This window comes from Passer domesticus, chromosome 7 (genome assembly GCF_036417665.1).
Source record: "Passer domesticus isolate bPasDom1 chromosome 7, bPasDom1.hap1, whole genome shotgun sequence".
In the NCBI taxonomy this organism is placed as follows: domain Eukaryota; kingdom Metazoa; phylum Chordata; class Aves; order Passeriformes; family Passeridae; genus Passer; species Passer domesticus.
The window spans coordinates 39,006,517-39,032,124 of NC_087480.1; the positions used below are offsets into that span (position 1 = coordinate 39,006,517).

Below are 25,608 nucleotides of genomic sequence, written 5' to 3' on the forward strand. Positions count from 1 at the left end.
ATTATTTGCTTATGAAGCAGAACCTCTTGGGACTGAGGTCCTGGCACCACGAGTGTGTTTGTGGCTGTGTGGCCACAGAGCCCTGGTAGCAGGCCTGATTGTGTTTCTGCTTTTCTGTGGTCCCCAGGAGTACAGATGTTCATCTGCAACCGTGAGCACTACGGGTTCCTGCCCATGCCCCTGAAGCCGCAGCAGTCGCTGCAGGAGGAAGCTGAGAATTTTGTGCACACCCTGATCGAGGCCATGAGTGAGTTGCTGTGCCCTTGCCATGATGGACACTCCGAGTTAATGCCTGCAGAGCTCTCCTGCCAGCAGCCCAGCCCCCATTCTCTTGGCAGTCTGCATCCCGGCCTGTCCACTCTAATCTTGTTTTGATACGCAGTTTCCAAAATTTTCCAGTGCTTTTCTTTACCTAGGGATGTAATTGCTTCATGGTCAGGTCAACCCCATCCACAAAATCCCTCAACTCCCCCAGATCAAATGCATCTTTCATGTGGGAAAGGGTGCTGCATGTCCGTGTTTTTTTCCTGATGTCTGTCTGGCACATGGCTGCTGGCTCTGGCTTTGCCATGTGGTGCTTCCTGCTGTTCCCATGCTGCAGTGGCTCCTCATCCCGGCTCCGGGAGGGAGACACCTTCAGACAGGTGATGTCCCCTGCAGGGAGTGCACGAGGGTGATCTTTGGGGTCTCTCCTCTCTTTCAGTCGATCGCCCTCCCGTGGAGCCCTCTCAGTACATCTCTGTCCCTCCGAAGCACCCTGACAAGATGGGGTTTGATGAAGTAAGGAGCCTGTTCTACTGTTTATTGTCTTGTCTTCTCTTCTCACTCGTCACCTGATCCTTAACGTCCCTTCCAAGTTAAACCATGCCATGATTCTGTTTTAATCCACCCAGGAAGAGAAGGCAGAAGTGAGGCTGGAAAGCAGATTAATGCCCCTGTTCTTGTGCTGTTTGCTCTGCATCTGACTCTGCAGAGCAGCTTGGCCTCCCTCCCATCTGTGACAGAAATTGGGCCTTTGGCAAAGCTCTCCAGCTTTCCAGTGGCAGGAGGGAAGGATTTCTCTCACCTGAGAGAGACACTGGAGAGCTGAGAGCAGGTGGGGGATCCAGGCTCACAGCTGAGTTCTGGCCCACCTTGGATACCCCCAGGGATGCAAACCATGCCTGGGGAGAGGGCTGGAGAGGGATGTGCCAGGCTTTGCTTGCCTGGTGTCTGTGTTATTCCAGAGCCAGCAGCCCCTGTGTGTGCAGCTGCCAGGGTGGCTCTGGGACCCCAGGAGTTCTGGGGATCAGGGGAGCCTTTGTCTTCTTGGTGTGCTCTGCTCCATCTGTTTGTGAGGCTCCTGAAGCTGAACCTGACCCAGCTGTGTGTCTGTGTTTAAGGCACAGCTGTTCCAGGTTTTTTTCCATGTTGTCCTTTGTGGCTATGCTTTATTTATCCAGTTTATTATTCTTTCATTTGTACTGAGCTGAAATTCGTTCTGCTTTTTACTGGGCTGAGGATTTGCTCCACGGGCTACAAGGCTGTGCTTGTACCAGCCTGTCTGGGACTGGAAAATATCCCTGAGCCCCTGAGGGTTACCTGCAGTGAGGGCTTCAGTCCTCAGCCCTCCACCAGGCTCCTCAGGGCTTTGGACAGAGCCCTGCCCACACATCTCTGTTCTCAGCCTTGGCTATGTGCTCTGGCAGGGATCACAGTGGATTTTCAGTGCCTAAAGTAATCACAAAAATCCTTTCTTTACCATGGCCTTATTCTTGGATGGTGGCCCTGCTGATAATCCTAAATCCAGGCAGTGGCAGTGTTCCTCTAGGACTGGTGCTGCAGATGTCATGTTACTCTGTTTGATATAAACCTAAACATCCTGTATCTTTGGAAATTATAGACTTGGCTCTAACTGGTCTCTCCTCATTTTCTTCATCCTGAAAGAGCAAGTTTCCTCTGTGAACATCCATAAGAAGTAGTTGTTAGAGGAAAAACCTCTACACTTTAACTCAAAACCAAGTTCAGAGCTGTTTGACAAATTCTAGACAACCTGGAGCGAACACACACATGGTATTTTCACAAGACCTGTTTTCCAGTGGGGCTGCTGGAGGGGAGTGGATCAGGACTTCCCTTCTCCCTCCCTGCCAGCTGGGAGTCTGACGTCCTGGTGTCTTTCTCTTCCTCCCAGATTTTCATGATCAACCTGAAGCGTCGCAAGGACCGGCGGGATCGGATGCTGCGGACGCTCTACGAGCAGGAGATTGCAGTGAAGGTAGTGGAGGCTGTGGATGGAAAGTGAGTTTTGGTTGGGCTTGAGGGTGTTTTCAGAGTGTTTTACTGCTTCACAGCATCTCTTTGGATGCCCTGGCCTACTTCCAGCAGGGCAGGGTTGGCTGTGGGGGGAGCTGAGCACCACTTGGATCTCCCTGACCATCTGTCTGGGGCAATTCTGCTCTATTTCTTTCCTCCTTTGCAATCAGTCAATCTCTGTGAGAGAACCAGGGCACTGGGGCTCAGACTAGGGTCCAAATCAGGTTAAAATCACAGGTTTCTGTGAATGGAGCAGTTAACTCCTGGGAATATTGTCCATCCCAGTGCTACTTGTCAACTTACAGCTAATATCGTACATCCTAGTGCTATTATCCATCCTGGAGCTGTGGTGCTGCAGTGTTAACCCTGCTACAGCCCTTTCCAAGCTGGAGGAAAGGTCTGGAGCATAAGTCTGTGCAGGAGCAGCTGGGAGAGCTCAGCCTGGAGAAAAGGAGGCTCAGGGGGGCCCTTGTGGCTCTGCACAGCTCCCTGACAGGAGGGGACAGCCAGGGGGGTCAGGGAACAAGGGAGAGGACAAGAGAAAAAAGCCTCAAGCTGTGCCAGGGAATGTTCAGGCTGGACAACTGAGAAAAATTTCTTCATGCCAAGAGTGGTCAGGCACTGGCACAGGCTGGAGGCACCAGCCCTGGGAGAGTTGCTGGGTTAATGCTTGGATTTGACAATATTAGAGGGCTTTTCCAATCTTAATGATTCTATTATTCTAGGGTATGTTAAGACCTTTTTATAATGAGAAATCAAGGCAGAAATTTTGAGTCTGTGAGTTGCAAAAAGGCCTCAAGGAGACAGGAGCCCACGTACCATCTAGTGGTCTTGGAGACTTGGGATCCTATCAAGGCCTCAGAAAATTAATCAAAGCCAAGCACCTGGCAAATGGATGGTCCCATAGGAAGGTTTTGGCAGAGTTAAAGATAATTGATGGTCCCTTGAGAGGTCTTTGGCAGAGTTAAGGATACAGTTTATTAGCTTGATTTAGAGATGTAAATCAAGAAGTTAATTTTACTCTGTGTTTTTGAGCAAAACAAGAGTAGGAATTTCTCAAGGTGTGGCTTTTCCCTGAACATCAGTAGCATTCCCCATGCTGTGCCTGTGCCTGGCTTGAATTGACTTTTTTTTTTTGCAATGGTGATAAATGCTTTGTGTTTCCCAGAGCACTGAACACGAGTCAGCTGAAAGCTCTCAGCATCGAAATGCTGCCAGGGTACCGGGACCCCTACTCCTCCAGGCCCCTGACCAGAGGAGAGATCGGCTGCTTCCTGAGCCATTACTACATCTGGAAGGAGGTGAGGGTTTGGGGTGCCTTGAGGGTCCTGCAGGAAGGTGCTGTGTCCTGGTGCAGAGCATTGCATCCAGCCCAGGTTTCTGGAAGTGTAGGATAGAAGTGATTTCCTTGGATGGCAGGGGTTCATCTTTCCACCTCCCCTTACTTTTTCCATATGTAAAGGGGCTCCAGGAGAGCTGGAGAGGGACTTGGGACAAGGGATGGAGGGACAGGACAAGGAATAATGGCTTCCCCATTCAGAGGGCAGGGTCAGATGGAATATTGGGAAAAAGTTCTTCCCTCTGAAGGTGCTGAGGCCATGGCACAGGGTGCCCAGAGAAGCTGTGGCTGCCCCATCCCTGGCAATGTCCAAGGCCAGCTTGGATGGGGCTTGCAGCAGCCTGGGCTGGTGGAAGGTGTCCCTGCCCCTGGCAGGGGGTGGACCTGGATTGGCTTTAAGGTCCTTTCCAACCCAAACCATTCAGGCATTCTGTGATTCATTTGCCCTCAGCTCCAAATGATTTTTATCAGAACATTTTCATGAGTGTTTCTGCAGTCCATCCACTATCCTTCCTGGGGCAAGCTTGCTTAGAAGAAAGGCAAGAATGTTTTAAAAAGCAAGTGGGGTTAAAGAAACACTCCTGTTTTTTTTTCCCCTTATTCTGCATCTGAGAACGGAGCAAGGAGCAAGAGGCACTGGCTTGGCATATGACGTGTATGTCACAGAGTGGTTCTCCAGCTCCCTGCCTGATGGTCTGGAGGCAGTGCCAGGTCAGGGTGGCCCCAGTGACAGCAGGGCACCCACGGGGGCCACTGTGCTGACGCTGGAGCCCTCGTGTTTCAGGTGGTGAGCAGGGGCCTGGAGAAGACGCTCGTCATTGAGGACGACGTGCGCTTCGAGCACCAGTTCAAGAGGAAGCTCATGAAGCTGATGGACGACATCGAGCAAGCCCAGTTAGACTGGGAGCTGATGTAAGTTCCTGCTCCTCTGGGAGGTCCTGGGCACGTGGGGAGGTGGGCAGCACTGCTGGGGCGTGGCAGAGGGACAGGTTGATGCTGCAGTGCAGGGGACACTGGCACAGCCTTCTTGGTAGCTCTTCCCACCACAACAGATCTGCCCTCTGGGGTGGCTGTTGCCTGGGCACCATCCCTGCCCATGCTGTGGACAATGTTGTTTGACCTCAGCTGTGTTGGAGATGCTGACAGAGGAACCAGCACAGCTGAGTCCTGAGCCTCAAACTCATCTCAGCTCCCTTAGGAAGTCTTTCACAGCTGTGCCACCCACTGGGTTAAGACTTGGATAGTGGTGCAGGGTAGAAATCGGTGAGCTGGGTCAGGGATTGGCCCTTTGCCCTGGCCTGGGTGCCATGAATAGTCTTGTCCTAATTGCTACGGATTCCCTTTGGTCCCATCTCCTTGATCTTCTCACCCCAAGCTACATTGGCCGGAAGAGGATGCAGGTGCAGGAGCCCGAGAGAGCCGTTCCCAACGTCCGGAACCTGGTGGAAGCCGATTACTCCTACTGGACCCTGGGCTACGCCATCTCCTTCCACGGGGCTCAGAAGCTCATCGGGGCTGAGCCCTTCAGCAAGATGCTGCCCGTGGATGAATTCCTGCCCATCATGTACAACAAGCACCCTGTGTAAGTCCCTCTGTGGCTCTGGCAATATGGGCTGACTGACCTTAAACCAGATCTTGTTGGTAGCCTGGTTGGTGGGGACTCCTTGTGGGGATTGTTTTGTCATCCTGGCACAGGGCAAAGGAGGGGAGTGCCTGGGGCAGGGCTTGCAGACTGCTTGTCTGAGACACTTGTGTGTCTCTGGGAACAGGCTTTGGTTGTACAGGTGTGTGTGGTTGTAAGGAAGTGGTTCTGGCTATGCCCCAGCACCTACCCCCACTCCCAGACCAGTCTGCTCCCTGGACTGGCCATGTCTCCCATGGCACCAGTGAGGGTTCCTCTGTTGCTGATGGTGTTTCTCCCCTCCGTAGCACGAAGTACATGGAGTACTACGAGCCCAGAGACTTGAAGGCCTTCTCAGCAGAACCCCTGCTCGTTTACCCCACGCACTACACGGGGCAGCCGGGCTACCTCAGCGACACGGAGACCTCCACCATCTGGGACAACGAGACCGTGTCCACGGACTGGGACAGAACACACTCCTGGAAGTCCCGGCAGCAGGGCAAGATCCACAGCGACGCCCAGAACAAGGACGCCCTGCCCTCCCAGCCGTCCCTGGACACTCCATCAGCCAGGGATGAGCTATGACTGCCCACCTCCCCGGGACTCTGTTGACAGCTGAACCTGCCTCACACTTTAGCTTTTCACCCTTGAAAGTTGTAGAGCAGCTCTTCATGTGGTCTCCTTCCCACCACTCCCAAGGGCCGCGCGCGGGATCGGGCCGGACACCTGCCCAGCCGCCGAGGACACGGTGGGACACCAAGGAGGAGGAAGAACAAGCGTTCCAGATCCAAGCAAAAGCCCTGGCAAGCTTTTGTTAGAAGAAACCAGCCTGGAATTACGTCGTTCCACAGTTCCTCGTGTAGAACACTGTATTTATAAAGATTAATATATAGAGGCGTACAAATGTCAGTGCCTTTCGGGATGGCTGTACCTGGGCTGCTCCCTCACTGTTTCTCCTTGTAGGTCTGTAGGCTTTTACCACCCTGTTTGCTGAGCATCTGGGGGATTTAGGTTTGTTTCCAAAGGGAAAAGCAAGATATTTCCCCAAAATGTTCAATGCAGGAGAGCAGTGCTCCTCTGTTGTGTCTTCTCCCCGTCACACTCCTGTACAAAAGCAGTGCTGGCTTCCCATCAGTTCATTTTTAATCTTGCTGCATCCCATCTAAACAGGCCTCTGGATTCAGAACAGATGTCTTGGAATGTCTGAAGTTGTGGAAGCCATGCAAGTGGGGGTAGCTGGATTTATTTATCTCTGCACTGCCTGAAGGGAATGCAGGCAGAGTTGGTCCATGTTGCATCCTGCTTCACCTGTCTCAACTTAGTCCTTCAGGAAAGCAAAACCCCACAACCTATTGGCAGACCTGTTTATTCAGGCCATAAAAGCAAGTGTAGGAGTTTCGGGAACTTAAAATGTAAGAAGTTAGGTTACAAACTCTCCTTCTAAAACCAAAAGAACCTACAGCAATGTTACTCTCTCAACAGCCCGACAGAATTGTGTGTTACAGGACGGAAGGGCGACTTGCCTGGATATTTTTTCATGTGAGGAGTGAACTTTTTTGTGTTTTGGATGAGTTCTGATGTTTTTGCTGTTGGCTCACATGCCAGCAGGATATGGTGTTTATTTTTTTTTTAAAAATCTTTCTCAGAGGCCAGGTGATCATGGACTATACTGGCACAGACCCTGAGCTTCTGGGCAGTGGGAGGATTCCCTCCTGGAATTGCCATCTGGGGGCTCACCTGCTGGCAGATCTGTGTGTTGAGTATGTGTGGCTGGGGTTTTGGTTTTAATTTTTGTTTGTTTTGAATCATTACTGATCAATGTTGTGCTTTCTGCTGCAGAAGACACGTTATTACCTGTCAGCCGGTCTGATAATACATAGAACCTGGTGCAAGATGAGCAGCTCTCTGTGTTCTTCATTCTGTGGGAGTCCTGGAATGGTGTGGGTTGTGGAAGGCACCTCTAAAGGTCACCCAGTCCAACCCCCTGCCATGGGCAGGGACACCTTTCACTAGACCAGGTTGCTCCAAGCCCTTCCAGCCTGACCCTGAATGTTAACTGGGGGTTCATGGAAGTCCAGCTCAAGGGATTCTTGGCTGTCTCCCTCTCCCATGGAGTTATTGGCTATATACAGGTGCCCACTATGCAGTTCCCACCTGGAAGCCAAGTTCCTGCTGGTGTCCATGTGGGAGCAGATGCCCACACGACCTGGTGAGTATGGAGGTTGCCCCATGGGCCCACGCACAGCCTGGGCCATTCCTTCCTCACAGTCCCTCTTGCTTCCTCCGCAGGTCTCTTGCTCTGTGAGCCCACATGGCCTGTGTGAAGGAAGCTGGAGGTCTTCACCCCCTCCACCCCAGCAGCAGGCCTTGGATCCCCTCCTCTGGAGTGGAGTTTTTCCAGTTACAGCATCATCTCACGTGTGGCCAGCATGGGAGATGAGGCCACAGTCGTTCATGAGACCCCCTCCATGCTGGCCAGAGTTCCAGTGAGTATTGTTCCTCTTCCACAGGCTAACTTCCTGCCCATGGACCAATCCATTGTTTCTTTTTCAAGGGTCAGGTTCCCTCCACTGAACAACAAAGTGTTCTTCATTATCTTGCTGACATGTACAGCCATGAGCCAAATGTGGGTCCCTGACACAACTTTGTATTTTTTTTGACTCAGCTAATGGGCTTCAAAACTGAGCAGGAGCACCACATCTAACATGCACTAATAAAAGGAAATAGACTGATTCCAGGCAAATATTAATGAAAAACAATTTTATATACTTATCATATAAAGATTACAGGTAAGCAGTTAAAAACATAACATATATAAACATTTGCAAAGTGTAATTTTAAAATCCAGAACATTTATGTTGCAGCTTAACGCTGCCATACACCCTCTGAGTGAGCAGTACTATATACAGTAGGAGCTATGCTATGTACACAAGGAACTGCCCTGTACAGACACCAAAAGCAGAGAAAACTGAACTTCTAGTTTTGCCCTAACTCTGGGCAAAGGTTAAGGCTCAGTAACAACCCCCCCTCTGTCACCCTATAACAAACAACTGGAATTCATAAATTGTTCAGGCTGTGACCCACACCAGGCTTGTGGGACCTGCCATAGGACTCTTGGGTGTGCAGCAGACCTACAGTCTGTCTGTTTGACCTACCTGTAAACAGAAGTGATAGATCCAAACGTAGTGTAAAACTCACCTGAGCCCAGTGTTGCAAATTAGTGCCACAGAACTGGGGGTAAAAGGCCCAGGCATGGATAAAACTCTGTTTTAACTAATGATCCTTAAGAATCCTAAGCTGTTTGGATAACAACTCCTAGAGCTGTGCAGGGATGCAGTATTACCAGCAGAACCAGAAATACCCTCTTGTATTTCATGTGTCTCAAATCAGGGCTGCTTACAATCCAACGTCTTATTTATGGCTTTTGAAGAGGTTCAGGTTTCAGTTCCAGCAGAGGAATTGCACATTGGGAGAACATCCATCCATCGCACGGGAGTGCACACAAAAGGCACCAACTCCTGGTCCATGGCTTAACCAAGTCCAAGGGAGACCACCCTGTTGTGACATTAAGACCTCCATCCAACACAAAGTAGTGTCTGTTTGTCCCATTCATGATGTTCATGCAAAGGCAAGTGCAGTTCATTAATTTTAAAGTTCTTTGGAAACAAGATCCAAAATGGGTCATTCTCTGGTGTAGAACAGTGCAAAAAATTCTCAGCTGGTTCAGGCAGACATACTCAGAACTTGCTTCAGTTCTATAAAAATAAGTTCAGGTGATCTTCTGTATAATACTGGCATGAAGGAGACCCTTTCCTCACAGAGATGGCTCATGGGGTGTCCTCAAGACAAAGGCAGAAGCCTGGAGCCTTTGCACCAGGGCTGCCCATTGCTCCAATTGCACATTTTCAACAGGGAATTCCGAGAGATTCCCCATAACCCAGGGGGGCAGTGCAGGTGCAGCCTCAGCCAAGCAGCTCTGCCTTCTTCCTCAGGATGAAGTCGAAGTTGACGTGGCTGTTCATGCCGTAGAACACGTTGGCATCGCGGGGGAACACCAGCTCTGCAGGAAGGGCCAGAGCAGCCTTAGTGGGGACAGGCACAGCAGAGGACAGGGAGCAGGACAGTGCAGGCAGCGCCATCTCCCTGTTCTGCTACAGCAGCATCGGGAGCAGGGCAGAGGGGGAGGCCAGGCCCAGGCCTGGCACACTCTCAGAGAAGGCTGATGATGGGTGGGATCCAGGGGCCTGGTGCCAGGGAGGCAGAACATCACCCCCACCCAAGATCCTGTGGTCACTCCATTGGCTGCAAGGCACCCATATGAAGTCAGCCTGGCAGCCCAGGAGCTGGCTCTCCCTCTGGGAAGGGGGCTGTGCTGACAGAAACCACCCCTGAGCAGCCAGGGGGTTCTCACTGGCAGCTGTGACCTGTCAACAGCACTTCTAATGCTTCCCATTTGACTCTTCCCTTTGAAAAACAACAGAACTTCCCAGGCAGCAGCAGAGTTCTGCTTCCCTACCTTTGTCCTCAGAGATGACCTGCACGAGCTCGTAATCTTCAACTGCATCAGGCTCGAGGTTGTGCTTCAGCAAGGCTCGCTGGGTGACATCAGGGATTCTGTCTTGGTTGGTTATCTGGAAAGACAAGGTGCAATGAGAGATTCTCCTCATTCACTCTCGTGATGTAACAGTTAGCAAAAACCTGACTGCTTCTTCTTGGAAGAGATGTCAGAGAACTGAAAAAACAGGTCAGTAACAAAGGGGCAGGTGCTGACAGATACTAAACAATGTTTTTGACATTTGGAGCTGGTGGCTTTTTGGTTCCAGCTGACACAGGTACAGTACTAGTAGAGTATAGTACTACTGGGAGCAGCAGATCCCAGTGTCTGCTCCCTCTGAGAGACCCCCCCTCTCACCAGCCATAAAAGTCCCTATGAAGAGCTACCCCAGCTGCTGCTCCTGTGCCAAGGCTCCCTTGGACATCCTGCAAAGCTTTCTGGCCTTGTAGCTGGGTTTGCTGTGTGCTGAGGAACTGCATCTGGAGCAGAAACAGCTCCTCCAGAGCCTCCTGCAGTCTCACCAGCAGCCAAATGCATCAGGCCCTCAGGGAACAACTTGCTGGACTTGGAGAAGTGAGACCATTAAAATCAAGAACTGAAGATGCTGAGAACTACCCAGCTTTTGTTTCCCCCCAGCTGAGCTGAGCCACATCACCCATGGTCCAGCACCAGGGGCACTACTGGGATGTGTCTGTGGAATAAGCAGAGAGGGAAATGCCTGAATTCTGGGGCTGCTGGTCTGGCGAGAGGAGGGAGATTATCCCTTCTTCACCGGGAGAAGCTGTGGAATTAAGGGGCATGTCAGCTCCCCCCTCTGCATCTCCCTGCTTCCAGAAACCAGCTCCTGGGGAAAGCTGCTGCAGGGAAAATGCACCATCATATGTCAAACCCTCAGTGTGCTCACAGTGCTTCACCTGGAGCTTTTTGCTAAAACACAAACTCCCATTTCCAGACCAGAAACTTCCCTAAAGCTGTTTCAAAACATCTCATTCCTACCAGGCTCCATTCCGCGAAGGCACCACGTGCCGTTTTCCCTTTCCAGCCAGGTTTGACGAGCCAGCTCAGCCAAGGGGTGCTCTCAAAAGGCAGTGATGGGCTCAGTCTCCCCCCATGGCCACAGCTGCCCAGCCCAGAGCCGTGGCACTCACCAGGATGCTCTTGTAGACGCTGGCATGGAGCCCATCCATGCTGACCCGGATGATGCACGAGCCCTCGCTCTGCCGGTTGTACACGGGCAGCACCCTGGGGCCACTGCTCTGCAGCGAGCCCGAGTCCCTGCAGGGCACGGGGCCACTGTCCAAGCCTGAGCCAGTGTCACAGATGGAGCCCTTGCTGGAGCCAGAGCCCTTGTCGGAGCTGATGGAGCCCTTGTCGGAGTCGTAGCCCTTGTCAGAGCCCACGGAGCTCTTGTCGTCGGTGGAGGCCAGCAGGAATGAGGGTAGAGATGACACCCCTGAGGAAGGCGTGCTCAGGGAGGAGTCAGGAGAACAGGAGGATAAGGAGTAGCCAGAGATCTGCACGACAGAAAGGAAAGTGCTGTCACAAAGGGGGCATTTGGTGTGTCAGGCTGTGTCACTGTGCCAGAGGAACAAAGCAGAAGGCACAGACAAAACCTCAGTTACCCACTCTCTGCCCAGCCCACTGGCAGGGGGATTCCATGCCTCCTGAACTGACCACTGAACTTCACTTGATTGATTACAGCGTTTTAATGACAGTTTGTGTCCTGCTGGGGATGCTCTAGCCTCGCAGTAAGAGCAGCCCAGGAGGTGGCAGCAGATCCAAGGAACAGCACGAGGCTGCAGGCAGCCAGCCAGGAACTGGGACCGGCTGGGAAGGAGCAGAGGGTGTCACAGGCACTGCTGCTCCAGGTGAGAGCCTTTACACAAGTGGAAATACACACACCCCTCCTCTCTGCCACTCTCCTTGAAACTGCCCCCTTCCTTCCCCTGCTCAGCGTTTGCCTTTCTCTCCCTTTCCCTTGCTCAAAACCTTCCTGACAAGGACAAACCCACTGTAAGGGACAACACAGAACATTGTGCAAGAGCCCCGACTGGATTACTTCTATTTTTACACATTTCTCTCTCCATTTCAGTAAAACCGATGCTTTAGTCAAGACCAAGAGCTTTGGGCAAGTGTCTTGGGCCTGCCTGCAGCATGCAGAGGCCTCAGCTGTACCTTTTTCAGAGGGTCCTCAGGACTAGAGACGGGAGTCACACACACATCCTCAGTTTCAGAGTGATTAAATTCACACGATGAAACACTGGCTGAATCCGTGCTTTCCCCGGAGCTCCCTCCTACAGGAGAGCTCTTCGGGGGTTGTTCTTTGGGTGGGGTGAACACATCAGTGCCCAGAAAAAGTCTGGTATAGAAAGAAAGAAAGCATAAAAGCCAGTAAGTGAGAGCTGGGCTGAGCAAAGCTGCCCCTTGGTGCAGAATCTTACATTCTGGAGTTTTTTCCTCTCTGGAGTGGCCTTTGCCATTTCCTCTGTGGTGTTTATACAGTTTGTCCAGAGGCTTTGTCACAGGCTAACACAACACCTTCCTGACCCAGAGTGCCCACAGCTGCAAGGCCACAACCAGCTCATGCCCCACTAGAACAACACTCCCCTTCCATCTCTTCACATTTTCAGGCTCATTTAACAGAAAAAAGGGCTACAAAGGGCAAATTCACCCCACTGCCAATTTCTCTCTTAGGGTGTCACAGGTACCAGGTTCTCTCTAGAAGGCTGGAGATGCACACAATAAGGAGATCATAAAGTGTAAATTAAATGCTCCCCCTCTCCAAGACTCATTCCTAAATGCAGGTCAAGTGACTTGAAAGGAGTGTCAAAGGAAACAAGCTGGTCTGACCCACCAAGAGGAGCAGGGAGCATCAGGGTGCAGTTATTGATTTAATGCAGCTTAGAGAGGTGTCACTGACTGCTTTTCTACAGTATGCATTTGCAAAACACATTCAAAGGGCAGATCTGCACTTTGCACTGCCAACCTCTTGTTTCCCATGTCCAGCTGCATGGCCCTGTCCTGTTTGAATCTTTGTTTTATTACACCAAATTGGACCACGTCCCCATGATTTTTTTTTCCTTCTCCAGCTGGTTGTTTCCACTATCAAATGCCTTTTTGCTAACCTTAATTTTCATATCAAAATCCTGCAAGAAATTTTTGCATGACTATAGCAATTCAGACTAATAACAGACCAGACTTTATCCTCCTTTACTCTGTTCTCCTGCTGCATTCAGTGAAGTTATTACACAACAGGTACTGAATTATAATCCATCACTAAAATGGTTCCTTTTTTTTGACACCATAGGAAGGATTCTTTATTCTAGTCTCTTCTACCTTTAATAATCCTCATGACTGTTCTAGCAACCCAAAGGGACAGCTTCAGCCACAAGGCTGCATTTCTCCTTAAAGCAATGCAGGGTTGTGGATCCCAGCCAGGTTCTGCAGCTGATTAAATGAGCACTGCTTGAGTCATCCAGGTCCCTATTCCCACCCCAAAACCCCTCTGCCTCATCATACTCACGTGCTGATCCTCTTCACCATGCTTTTCTGGGATTTTGGAGACAGGATGTTGGTATCAGCAGCTGCTTCAGCCTCACGTGAGAGTTTGTAACTGCAGGGCAGAGGCCAGCAGTGAATATTTACAGACGATGTCATTTAGTTGTACAGTGTCATTTAGCTGTACATCTCACAGCAGCAACATTCAAGAAATCCCAGAGTCCTTCAGTTGTTCTCACCTCACAGAAGGCTGCAGCACCACAAAGGGGAACACTGCTCTGCCTGCATTTTACCAGGGCCAAGGGGATATTTCTCCTCCTTATAGTAGGTTTTAAAACTCCAGTGTTTGCATGTCCCTGTCCTGCCCTGCCCAGGTGTGTGGGGGGTGAGGACAGAGGTTTGCCAGCTGCTCTGAGGACCCACCTCTCCTCCTCTGTTAAGTGCCGCTGTCTCCTGAACCACCGGATGAATTTTTGGTCTGGTATCAGGCAATAGCTGTTGCATGAAGACTGCAGGAGCTTGATCTGGGCAATGACTTCAAATTCCTAAGAAAATAAACAAACACATAGAAAGTCTAATTAGATAACAAGATTATAGTCATTCATACAACGAGGGATCCAGGACAAACTTAGTTACTCAACTGACACTGAACTTCACATCAAGCTATTTCAAGAACCACTTTTCTAACAATAAAGGTGGGATTTTTTCCCCTAGGAACCATCATGTGCACTCCCACTTGCTCCAGAGGAATGTAAAATGCTACCCTTAAGGCATGTGACCAGAGTGTAACTGCACTTGTACACACACTGCCAGAATAACCCTGGATTGTTTAGGGCAGGTTACTGAGCAGTTCACAGGAGGAAATGGCTCCATCTCAGCCAAGTCCAGGTCTGCTTTCAAGCCCCAGGATGGAGATTTGGCCTGACTTCGTTCAGCCCAAGGTAACCCCAGCACCTTTACTCCTACAGGATTTATTTATCTCTGACCAACAAGGATCAGGTCAAAAGGAGAGACTGACAGCATTTATTTCTTAGTCCTCTGTACCTGGTTTGCTCTCTGCAGCCTTTCACCTACAAAGGGTTTCCTGCAGAAGGAAGGTATTTACTAACTGTGTGTTCTGGAAAGCAAAGGTCTCCTGCCACTAGGTCTGGTTCAGCTGCTAAAGACAAATGCCCTTGCCCAGAGGGTATGAAAAAAACAAACATCACAGAACATCCAACTCACCCTTCGTCTCTTCTCAAAATTGATCAGGCCACCCTGTTGGAAGGAAAGAGAAGGGATCAGACAAGAGCCAGATTGTACCTTGAGATAAATGCACAAGAGTTCACACAAGTTCTAGTTAATAACACTGCATATTGCTTCCCTTTTCTTTTGGTAAACAGATTTTAAAAGCTGCAGAAGGAGAGATACAGGAACAAGTAAACTCAGTTGGGAAGGCAGGGAGGGTATTTAGAGTTCCAAAAAATTGCCCCAAGTTACCTCAACATAGTCCTGAAGGGCTGTGTCAAGCATGATGAGATCAGTCAGGAAGGTGCCAAGGTAAGGGACCGTGCCTTGCATCACTCCCTGCAAGTGAGCAGAGCAGTGCTGGATTAATGGACTGAAAAATGAGAATAATTAGAATTCCAGAACACTCCTGTGTAAGAAAATGGAATTAAGGTAATCTGTTTAACCAAGCATCAATCCTATAATTATGTTTTCTTTCGTTACATCATTTTCATTAGATAATCTAGAATTTAAATCCAATTCCAATGAGACCAGGATGCTCTCACAGGTATTACCCAGTGGTTTTGCATTACAGTATTGCCATCACTGATTCCCAACAGTGGGTCCCCAGGAAACCCTGCCTTTGGGAGAAGCAGTGAGGACCAGGGACAGGGTCCCTCTGTCACCTGCAAGAGGAGGAGCAGGGGAATGGTCCTGGCCAGCCTTGTGAGCAGCTTCTGCTTCATCCCTGTGGATTTTTACTTAGAGATATGTGATTATACCTTGTGATAGTGAAGTCAAATCAAGCCACCATTTTTTTCTCTCCAAGAGTGACCATCTTCCCCAGCCATCCACTGCATTTTAATGCTAATTAGTCACACTTTAAACTTCTAGACTGCCAGCACTTGCACAGTTCAGGCTGGCTCTACACTTGCAAAGGAAACACTTGTTTCTACCATCCAGAAGTATCTGTATTTTTTCCAGTCAACTACACAGACAAAAATCATATTCAGCACTTTTGCCTTGCTATTCCAGATTTCTTTCCCCCTGTCCTTTTAAATCTTTGCCAGCTTTAAGACAAAAACCATTTTCACCAGCAGACTGGAAACCAGACACATTTTACAAAGCAATCTCTGTAGAAGCCTGTGCAATTTTCAAGCTGGTATGTCAGAAGCTTCATCAGCATGTTTGAAAGTAAATGAGACTTCTGCTCTGCCAGAGCTAATTCTCTTTATCACAAGAACTCCAGGATTTACAGCAGCACATATTTTACTACTGGAAATTGTGTTTCTCTCTAAAATGTAGCAAGAGTAGATAATGGAACTCTTTCTTGTAGACCGAAAAAGAGAGCTGGAAGTGATGACCCCATGTTTGTATCCATCAATCCCTCCTGCCCACTCACTCTGGTGAAGACCTTTCTAGATTTTGCCTCTTATAGAGCTGACCAATTAGGGTTAATCATGTTACCAGTTAAAAGGGAGGAAAACTCCCAAACACACCTTGTTTTTTTGAAGTTGCAGTCGCTTCTGTGACTTTTTCTGATTTTCTTTCTCACTGCTGTCCAGATTCGCAAATTTGGATGTTGCTTCCTGTGAGGCAACAAAGAATTAAAGGCAGTTAATAAAGGATCCAAGTGGTAAACTGAAAACTGCATGCATGCAAAATAAGTACATTTAGCCAGACAAGGTAAGCCAGCAAGAAATATTTGCTGTGCAGACACACGTGTGTCTACATATTGTTGATTTCCTGGGACTCGGATGCTGACTGGGAATTTCAGACAAAAATCACCCAAGATGACTGTGAGGGAATCTTTCTGCACAATGGCTTTGGCTAAAGCCAAGAGCTGCTGAAGATCTCTTGGGAGTTTAAATCAGAGAATCTCAAACATGCTTCAGGTGTCCAGATGCTCTATCCTAACACTCCTGACATCAGGATTTCTGGTTAATTCCCTCATCAGGCCTGCTAAAAGTAAACATCTCCATCTTACGTAATGCTTGTTGTTTTCCTTATGCTGCAACACCAACATCCAGCCTCTGTGGCTTACTGACTAATCCAAACTCTTGCAGGAAATTAAAGGAATGGGTTTCCATCCCCACAGCTCCAGCTTTCCTATGAATGGATGAGGTATTTCACCATAGTTCTTTAAACCTTTATTTCCCTGGATGCACAAGGGATGTTGGAGCTATGTGTTTCTAACAGTGGTTGAGTAGATGTTTCACAAATCATAATCAATGTCTGTTCAGGAGGAGAGAGCACTGCTCCCTCTCCATGCCACCCATCTGTTTCCAATGGCATTTTGTTTGCTCCACACTTGGATTTGCAGGATGGACTGGCAAGGTCCAACATGGCTTCCCTTACAGCAGCTATTTATAGCAAAGGAAAACTAAGCCTTTGAGGATTCAGTGGACATTAATCCTCCAAATGGTCCAAGATGAAAAGGATGGGAGAGGTTCTAGCTATTCTGAGGGATTTTTCTCCTCTCACTGCTTCCAAAATGTTTTCCAAATCTGCTTAGGGCAGCTGGAGGGTGATTTACTGAGAGCCAGAGGTCTGCACTCAGTCTGAGTTGTTTTGTCTTTTAATATTTAGTTAAATAGGCTGTTCTGAACACACATTTTCCTTCTATGTTTATTATGGTCTCACCTGCTTTAAAAATTACGTACAGATGTTGATAAATGGATGGTAAACAAAACAGACTGACAGGTGTGAATGCGTTCACCCACCATTCCTGAGCAAAACAGTGTTTCAGATCCCAAGGCAAAGGGCTGAGGGGCAAATGCCAGACTGGCTGGACAGAACTGCCAAAGAATGAACTGCTTAGTGACTTTATAGGAACTTTTTTAAGTAGATGGAAAAAAACCTGCCTTAGTTTTTGCAGAACAGCCCTTCCCTGCCATTCTTCCTCACCCCTTTCAGGCTCCTGAGCTTACTGGGGTTCACCCAGGAGAGTGCACAAGTCAAACTGCTCCACACAGAGCCTGCTTTGTTGTCCATCTGGCCACCCACAGAGGAGGAAGCCTGTTCCTTCAGAATTCCCAGCCCTGCTTTCTAGTTCTAAGAAAGGTACAGGATATTGGGATAAACATCTTGGACTGATTCCTCAGCTGAAGGTGTGGCATTGCTCCAGTGACCTCATGGGCCAAGGGGCTGCCAGACCTGCTGTCCACCCAGATCATGCTGCCAAAGCCTGCTGGTTGTGGCTATCCAGGCTAAAGCTACTGATTCTTCCAGAACAAGGAAATCAACTCTCAGCCCAGCAAGAAGTTCAGGTTTTACAGCCTGCTCTTCCCTAAAGCACCACAAAAGGTCCTTGAGGAAGAGATGAGCTTTGGCAGCTGGTTTCAAAAAGGGTTAAACCTCATATTTCATTGAGATCACAAGTTTTGAACTCACACCAGTTCTCACCTTCATCAGCAGCTCCCTACTTGTCAGGTAATTGTCATGATCTGAGAAGATCTCTGATAGCTCTTCATACATCAGCAGGATGTCTCTGCACAGGAAAAAATAATATCATTTATGTCCTTAGTAAGCACTCTAAAATCCAATCAAGTTTCTGTTTCTTTCTCATCAGTCATTAACAGTTCCACTTATAAAAGACAACAGCACCAAAATACACCCAGTGAGAGCTGCACATCTCCTGGCAGCCTTTACTTCCAGTAAAACTGGGCCTCATCTGAGAGCAAAGAAACACCATCAGCAGCCCCTGGGCAGGGTTTTGAACTGTCAGTGTGAGAATGGGTCAGGGGATACAAAGGAACAGAAAAACCCAAGTTCTTGATTTTTGCCCTATTCCATGCATTCTGGAAAGCTGGAAGCATTTAAGTGTAGGAGTAGTTTTTTGCCCAACACTATAAACACAAGATAGGCAATATTTTGACCAGAAACACAGGGCAGCAGAAGGGAAATCCCACCTCTGTGGAGAGGAAATACAGAAGAATACTGCCTAGTAGAGTGATACTTTAATTTATCAAAGGCAAAGAAATCTGCTTTCCCCAAATTGAATGAGAGAACATCATCTTTTCTATACATCAGCTTCTGACATCTGTGGGGCAGGCAGTAATTATTATTAACACAATAAAGTGTTCCTCTGGAAGAAGTATTATCTTCAACACTGGATTTTGTAATTTGGGAATATATTTTATGTAAATATCAGCACCAGGAGAAGACTTGGGAGGATTTGTAGCAAGCTGGATCTCCTCACACTTCATGGGAGAGAAGACAACAAGCAGAGATCGTGGTGACCTGGGAGTGGTGAGCCTGAGCTGGCTGAGAAGTCAGTGCCATAAAGACAATGGAAAGTGGAAGACCCAATATGCTAAAAAGGACAGAATCCAGTATCCCCAAGGGCAGACTGTGCCCTCAGGAGGAAAGAGGAGCTCACAGGAGGGGTCTGAGCCTCCCAGGAATGGGAGGTTCTTCTGACAGGATCCATGTCAGTGAAGGAACAGAGCAGGAAGAGTGAGGAGAGGATGGAAAGAAGAGCACTGAGGCCTGTGGCCCTTGGGAACTGAGGGAGAGGCTTACTTGGAAACACACATCCAGGTGGTCTTCAGCCGATAGATGGAGTTGGACTGCAGAGCTGAAATGATGGCCCTCAAGGAGGAGAAGTTCTTCAGGATCCTGCATTCCTGTGAAAGGAGGGGTTGGAAACAGGAGCATTAGATGTCAGCACCACACAGACCTCAGTGCTCCTATCTCTGAGCCCTGTCATGCCTGCTACACATTCTCACTGCTGAGCAGCAGCTGTGCAAATACTGAGCATCAAAAATATCACTCCCCATTCCAGCCACCAAACACTTCACAAGCTTTGGCATTTAGAGCTTGTTTTCCTCACTTTCATGTATTTGTGGTGTCACAGCTTCCAGTTCTCCAAGTAAAAATAAAAGCAGAACTGAGTTCATGAAGCCATGGTGAAAGGCACAAAGGTTATACTTCTTAAAAAGCTCTTTATAGTTACCAACCCCTTTTCCCCCTTAGGGAGAAAACCAGGCTTTGCCTCTTTATATGTGGTATTTAAAATGTAAACCCTCAATCATCTCAGTGTCAATTAAAAATAAAGACATGCAAAGGAATAACCTGTTATTCAAGTATTGCACATTGTTAAAGAGAAAAACCTTCCCAGCTTTTCCAGAGTTGGGATCAAATCTGAACAGAAAGACTGGGTCATGGACGTTTCTTGTGCAGCTGCTCTGTGGCAAAAGCTTGGGTGGAAAAGGATAATGAAAAACTCAAAAAAGTAGCACAGATTCCTCATAAAGTGGAGAGAATAAAGAGGGAAAGTCTGGTCTGTGACTCCTAGAAATCTGTTGGTGGCTCAAGAACAAGAGCTTGGCTACCACAGACTTCAGCACAGGTGTCTGTACATGCAAATCCAGCAGACAAAACACCTGCCAATTTGACTGCTGCATGGAGAAAAGAATGAATTCAAACTCCAATTCTGCTTATCAACATTTTTATGAATCTGATTCTTACCCTAATAATGTTTACTATTAAATAAGTGAAAACAGACATGATTTATTTCCTTCATAGGACTGAACAAATGTAAAGCAGCCTCAGCATAAGCAAAAGTCAGACCCTAATATATCAGCATCTGTGTTCATGAGCTGCATTAGAAGTGACTGATCAGCTAAGGAGAGCACAAGCTCTGCCAGTTACTGACCCACAGAAAACTGTGCTAACTAGGAGACTCCATTTATCCAAGTGTGGCTTAAGCAGAGAGCCTGGGCTGACAGCACCTGAAACAGGTGGACACTTGAGTCAGATAAACACCAGGATCATGGGGCAGGACTCACTAGAACTGAAAGCTGGTTTTGCATGGCTTTGGGGCCTGAAAAAAGCCACATAACAGCTCTTCTCCAGAGAGTGACATGTTAAAGAATGAGACCTTTCTTTTTGTTCAACCTGAAATTTAGGCTGTGGAGAACACGAATTTAGAGGCACAAATTATCAGCTTTTCTTCCTTCTTCCCAGTACAACAGGAGTTTGAACTGGAAGAACCAATTTGGAACTGTCTTGACTTAACTGCATGCTGTGTAATTCAGAGCACAGCAGGAATTCCATTTAATATTGCATTTAGTGTTCTCAGTGGTTCAACTGACTGCAGACTAAACTTGAGCAAGCTTTCATTACATGTCACAAGAATTTTTAAGACTGGTTTTAATAACTTTGTTTCATGCTGTGTCCTTCACAGAGGGAAAACCAGAAAGAATCCTGTGCAGGAACAGCTTTGATTTAAAAAATGTTAAGCATAACAGGACATTAATTATTTCATTTTCATTTTTATTTTTAAAGAAAATACTGTTTGAGTGAAACTGGCTGCTCCTGCTCAGGAACCTTAGATCTAGGTGGAGCAGAGAGTTGGCAGTAGAGAAAGTGTCCAGTTTATCTTTTGAACCAAGAAAATGGATCCAAAAGTCACGAAGAGATAAGAAATGTGGAACTCCGTGCTGCTAAGTTTAGTTATCAGTGAATAACTGTACTCTAATGAGTGGATTGTTTTCTAATTCAGGCACCTAGCTATTCAAAACACTCATTTGCATGCACAAAGCAAGCAGCTTTCTTCAGAAGTGGGCAGCTAAGTATACGTGCACCCAACTGCTACACATGCACCCAGCTGCTGTACATGGCCATTATTCTGCAGAGTGTGCACATACATTTTTCATGTGCTTCATGCTACAACTGGAGCACTTAACGAATTCATTAAAGGGAGAAGCACAGAATCAGCAGGGTGTAGAACAAAGTTCTCCATGCACAGAGTGAGCAGGATAAGGGCAGTGCCTTTCCTGACTTCCCCAGGCCTCCCTTCTGCCTTGGGAGGATGATGAAGTTCTGTCCAGCCTGCCCCAGGAGCAAGGCTCTTTTAGCTGGTGCCCTCTGCCACTTAGATCTGCAGTGGAAACTGGAAATCCGAGTTCCTAATCCCTTCACACAGGCAATAAAGCATCCATCAGATGATGATAAAAACAAGTAGATGTAAGTGCCATAGAGAGGTCCAAGACCTTCCCCATACCAGCTTCCTGAACCATGCAGTTGCCAGAGCTCAGGTGCAGGACTGAATGCTGCCTCTGGAAGCACAGAAGTTGCCAAGGTTGGAAAGCCTTCAGCTTTTTCTGACTGTTCTGTATAGCTCAAGAAGAATCCATGGGATTCTTAGGAGTCAACACACATCCACATGGAAGTGCTTGAAATGGTGTCTTCCAGAGAGGTCTCGTTTACTGCCAGCTGCCCAGGGCTCCAAGGGGAATTAGGAAGGCTACAGTAAAATATTTAATCCTAGGAAATTAGCAAACTAGAGGTATGTAAAGCAGGCATGGAAAAACCCCCTTCTTGCAAAGATTAGGAAAAACATGGTGAAAACATGGACTCTGCTACAGGATCCTCCTGGAAGCTCTGCTGAGGCACATGGAGGACAGGGAGGTGACTCCCTGGTGAAGTCCTGCCCGCCCAGGCCAGAGGCCTCCCACAATGGAGTAATTCCAGCAGTGGACAAGGGAAGAGCTACTGATATCAGCCATCTGGACTTCTCTAAAGCTGTGGCATGGCCAAGTATCAACCCCATTTCCATGGTGGGGAAGAACTGAGGAGAGGAAGGGCAATATTCATTTGGCATCACAAAAAAACCCAGTTAAAACCAGACAGAATTAGAGCTAAGATGGCCTGGGACCAATGTGTACAATCCCTTTCTCCCAACTCCTTCACTCCAAGGCACCAATCCAAAAAACATTCAACAGAATAAATGCTTTACATGTGCAATATGAATCCACTTCTCAATGATCTTGGCTCTCTGCTGGATTTTGAGCTCCCTGGTGCCCAGGATAGTGCTGATGACACATTTGGTGACTGCATTGAACTGAGTGATGGTGGCTCTGACAGTTGGAGCCAGGTTCTTGTTTTCCTTCTTATCCCTTTGAGACCAGATGGATCCCAAACAGTGGTAGGGCACAACTCTTCTGAAGAGCATCTAGAGTGAAACAGAGGTGTGGTAAGCCAGCAGCTTCCTCCTAAATCTCTTTCATTCACAAGCAGAAATACAGGTTTAGAGGACAAATTTGATCTAAATCTAATATGGTACTTAAAGGTAAGTATTGATTCTCTCTTAGTTTAAAATATCCTTTGGCATACTCTTTATAGGCTTGATGCCCCAAAAGAACTGCCAGCTAAACAATACTGGGAAAATAAGGGACACCTTTATATCAGCTGCATAACCAAGATAAAAATTTTTATATAATGATATTTAGAAGGGAATTGATACAGAAAAAGCAAAATCTGAGCATTACAGTCCAGAGTACCTAGACATCTTTAAGCCAGGTAATGTTATAGTTAAAATGTGCTATTTCTCAGTGCCAATAACTTCTGCAAAACAGGTTACAAATAAAAAACAAACAAAAGAAACAAATAAACAAACAAACAAGCAAGCAACAACAACAAAAACAAACCACCAACCAAAAAACCCTTCAAAATTACAGAAGAATAAAGCTCAATGACTGAAACATCTGGGATAAACACAGAACTGTGTTCTATGTCCCATCAGCAGTCCTGTTCTGGAACCCTACACTTAAAGCAATGTAACTTTTAAAAAAAGAAAAGTCTTATTTTATAAAGTTATATTATATGTGTTATATGAAATACCCTACATACCACATCCATGTATGTCAACTGCTCTGCCACAACATGGTCTTGAAAAGAGGAGAATTCTTCTGGATTGCTGATCTCCAGGTCCTCTCCATCAACCAGGTCACTGGAGGAAGTGCTACAAAACCCATCTGGCCAGGATGGAAAACAACACTCAGTGAATTTATACAGCAAACAATGAATTAAAGCAGGTGTTTATTTTGCAACATCACTGTAACTACAGCAGAATGCCCCAAGGGCCCTGCCTGATGTAATGGCCCCACTGTGCCACTGGAGTGAGAAAAATGACCAGAAGACTAAACTGGCAAAGAAAAGGTGGAATAAAAAGAGAGAGAACAAATCTTAGCAGAGAAGTGGCCTGACCCATTTGCTAACTATTCTTCTGAAAGAAAAAGCATCACCACCACCCCAACAAAAATTCCTTATTGACATTGCCCAGTTTTGCTAATCTGTTTTTCAGTATTTATAATCTGAAAAAAAAATCAAACTACAAAGGCATGAGGCTGCAGTTATACCCCAAAATACTGCATTAGGAATGTTCTTCAATCCAGAAATAAAAAAAGATACCAGATTTCCTGGCACCCTTTGTGGCTACATGGGCTATACTGCAGAGAGTTGATTCCAGCAGCCTTCACCTTTTCTCTCAGGGAATTTTTTCCCAGGAAATGGAATACAGTGAGCACCTACAACATCCTGCTGAATGGTTCTTCTAAATCTGCACTGGGCAGAGAGAGGAGGTGAGAGAGCAGAACTGTCCTCACTGAGGGACTTGAGCCAGTGCAGAAAGGAAAGGGTTCCACAGCTGCTGCCATGTCACCTTTTGGCTCCCAGAAGTTGGGAACAAAGAATTCAAACACCAAGAAATATGCCCTTGTTTCCCATAGTGGAGGAGGAAGAAACAGAAATTCCCTGTAAATAAATCCTAATTCCTTTTACTGTAAGGCAACAGTAACTCCATAAGGAGGAAGAAAAAATAGGGACTTGTTGAAGACTAACAACCAAAGTACTGAGTTTACTACTGGTGAGATTTCATTTACAAAAACAAAGAGTGTTATGCAAGACTTCATACCCAGTTAAAGCAGAGCATTAAAGCAACAGCAGATAATGTGATAGAGAATCATTGTTTTTCAAAATACTTCATTGTTCCTTCCTCCAGTAATTAACAGAACATAATCACCAATGTAAATTGCTACAGTTTTGATGTAACAAGTTGTGTCTACAAGCTGATTTCCATCTGTACATTTGAATTGCACAATTTATTGGCAGAACTCAGTGGGGTAAATGGAGACCTCTGTTCCAGCACTACTTTTCAGTGGCTGTTTTGTAACAATTTGCATAATTAAATGGACTTGGGCTGGACTGCTACAAGAATCTCATTCCTTTTAGCTTTGCAAAACCTCCTTTTCCTTTTGGCTCTTGAAATTCAACTGTAAATCCTCACCACTGAGCTGCAGCCCTACCCAAAACCTCACAGCATGCTTAAAACGAGGTCCTGAAGCACAGTGTAAATTTTCCTTGTCTTTTTTCACCCCTCTTTTTCTCCTTCACAGATGTGTAAGCAGTCTTTTTCCCTACTCTCCAACAGGCTGGAATCCCCTTGAAGTCAAGTATCTCACCATCTTAGGACCCCTCTGATCCACTCAGCCCTCTCCAAGTCTGACTGCCTCTTGGCTGCACTGAGAGCAAGCACGTGCCCCTCCTGACCCTGCAACCTCTGCCTCTCCTTGTTTTGCTTGCTCAACCTGCAAGAATTGAGGCCAGAAGCAGCTTTTATCTTTCTGTCTGGTACTGCAATCTAATCTACTGCCATGGCTGATGGCAGCACAGAACAGAGGTTTGATTACCCAAATCAAGCTGCAGGATTAGAGCCCAAATTTCAAAAGTCAGAACCCAGCAGGAATGCTTTGGGACAGTTTTTATCAACAAAGATTGCAGAGCATGTATCAGAAATTTTGAAAGAAAATGTACAAAGATGAAGCTCTGAAAAAATCCTCATCCTAAAACTCTTCTTTGCAGACCCCACAGCTTAATTTCATTGCCCTCCTCTTATTTGACTCTAATAAGCAGCCTCTATTCTGCCACAACTTACAAAATGTTATCATTCCTACTGGCTCACCTATGACTCAAAAAAAGAATGTTTTCAGCTGTCACTTGAGGAAACAAATACAGAAGGCAGGGCTGCTGGGAGCTTCAGTTCACTCTGAAGAACAGATGAACCCAAATACAGTTCTCATGAGTTTTCTTTGTTTGACCTGGGGGAACCCAACCCAGGAAACATCAGCATGAGCAACATCTGAGCCATTCTGTTCCTTACCTGTGCTCAGTAAAGGCCTGGGCTCTGGGCATTCCTCCTTTTTCTGTTCATGACTGAGTTATTTTGGTATGTCACAGTATTATGCATTGACATGGTATTTCTGGAGCATCCGGCAGACGTGACTTTCATGGAATGAAAGTGGGTTTTTTTCT

The 25,608-nt window shown here is 47.2% G+C and overlaps 2 protein-coding genes across 7 annotated transcripts in view; one reads left to right on the top strand and one right to left on the bottom strand.

Annotated features, from left to right (window-relative positions):
* Positions 1-7,149, top strand: part of COLGALT2 (collagen beta(1-O)galactosyltransferase 2) — a 45,968-nt gene extending 38,819 nt beyond the window's left edge. For both annotated transcript variants that reach the window (XM_064427810.1, XM_064427811.1), the window contains exons 6-12: positions 128-247; positions 704-780; positions 2,171-2,277; positions 3,461-3,593; positions 4,416-4,543; positions 5,007-5,213; positions 5,561-7,149. In XM_064427810.1, the coding sequence (XP_064283880.1) occupies positions 128-247; positions 704-780; positions 2,171-2,277; positions 3,461-3,593; positions 4,416-4,543; positions 5,007-5,213; positions 5,561-5,837 (1,049 nt within the window). In that variant the 3' untranslated portion in view covers positions 5,838-7,149. The remainder of the gene's footprint in view (positions 1-127; positions 248-703; positions 781-2,170; positions 2,278-3,460; positions 3,594-4,415; positions 4,544-5,006; positions 5,214-5,560) is intronic.
* An 846-nt stretch (positions 7,150-7,995) lies between these two features.
* RGL1 (ral guanine nucleotide dissociation stimulator like 1) overlaps positions 7,996-25,608 on the bottom strand; it is a 54,066-nt gene continuing 36,453 nt past the window's right edge. For all 5 annotated transcript variants that reach the window (XM_064427807.1, XM_064427806.1, XM_064427809.1 and 2 more), the window contains 13 exons: positions 23,149-23,273; positions 22,256-22,471; positions 19,036-19,139; positions 17,917-18,001; positions 16,011-16,100; positions 14,785-14,871; positions 14,530-14,562; positions 13,729-13,850; positions 13,331-13,420; positions 11,983-12,166; positions 10,956-11,321; positions 9,769-9,883; positions 7,996-9,312 (listed from right to left, as the gene is read on the bottom strand). In XM_064427807.1, the coding sequence (XP_064283877.1) occupies positions 9,215-9,312; positions 9,769-9,883; positions 10,956-11,321; positions 11,983-12,166; positions 13,331-13,420; positions 13,729-13,850; positions 14,530-14,562; positions 14,785-14,871; positions 16,011-16,100; positions 17,917-18,001; positions 19,036-19,139; positions 22,256-22,471; positions 23,149-23,273 (1,715 nt within the window). In that variant the 3' untranslated portion in view covers positions 7,996-9,214. The remainder of the gene's footprint in view (positions 9,313-9,768; positions 9,884-10,955; positions 11,322-11,982; positions 12,167-13,330; positions 13,421-13,728; positions 13,851-14,529; positions 14,563-14,784; positions 14,872-16,010; positions 16,101-17,916; positions 18,002-19,035; positions 19,140-22,255; positions 22,472-23,148; positions 23,274-25,608) is intronic.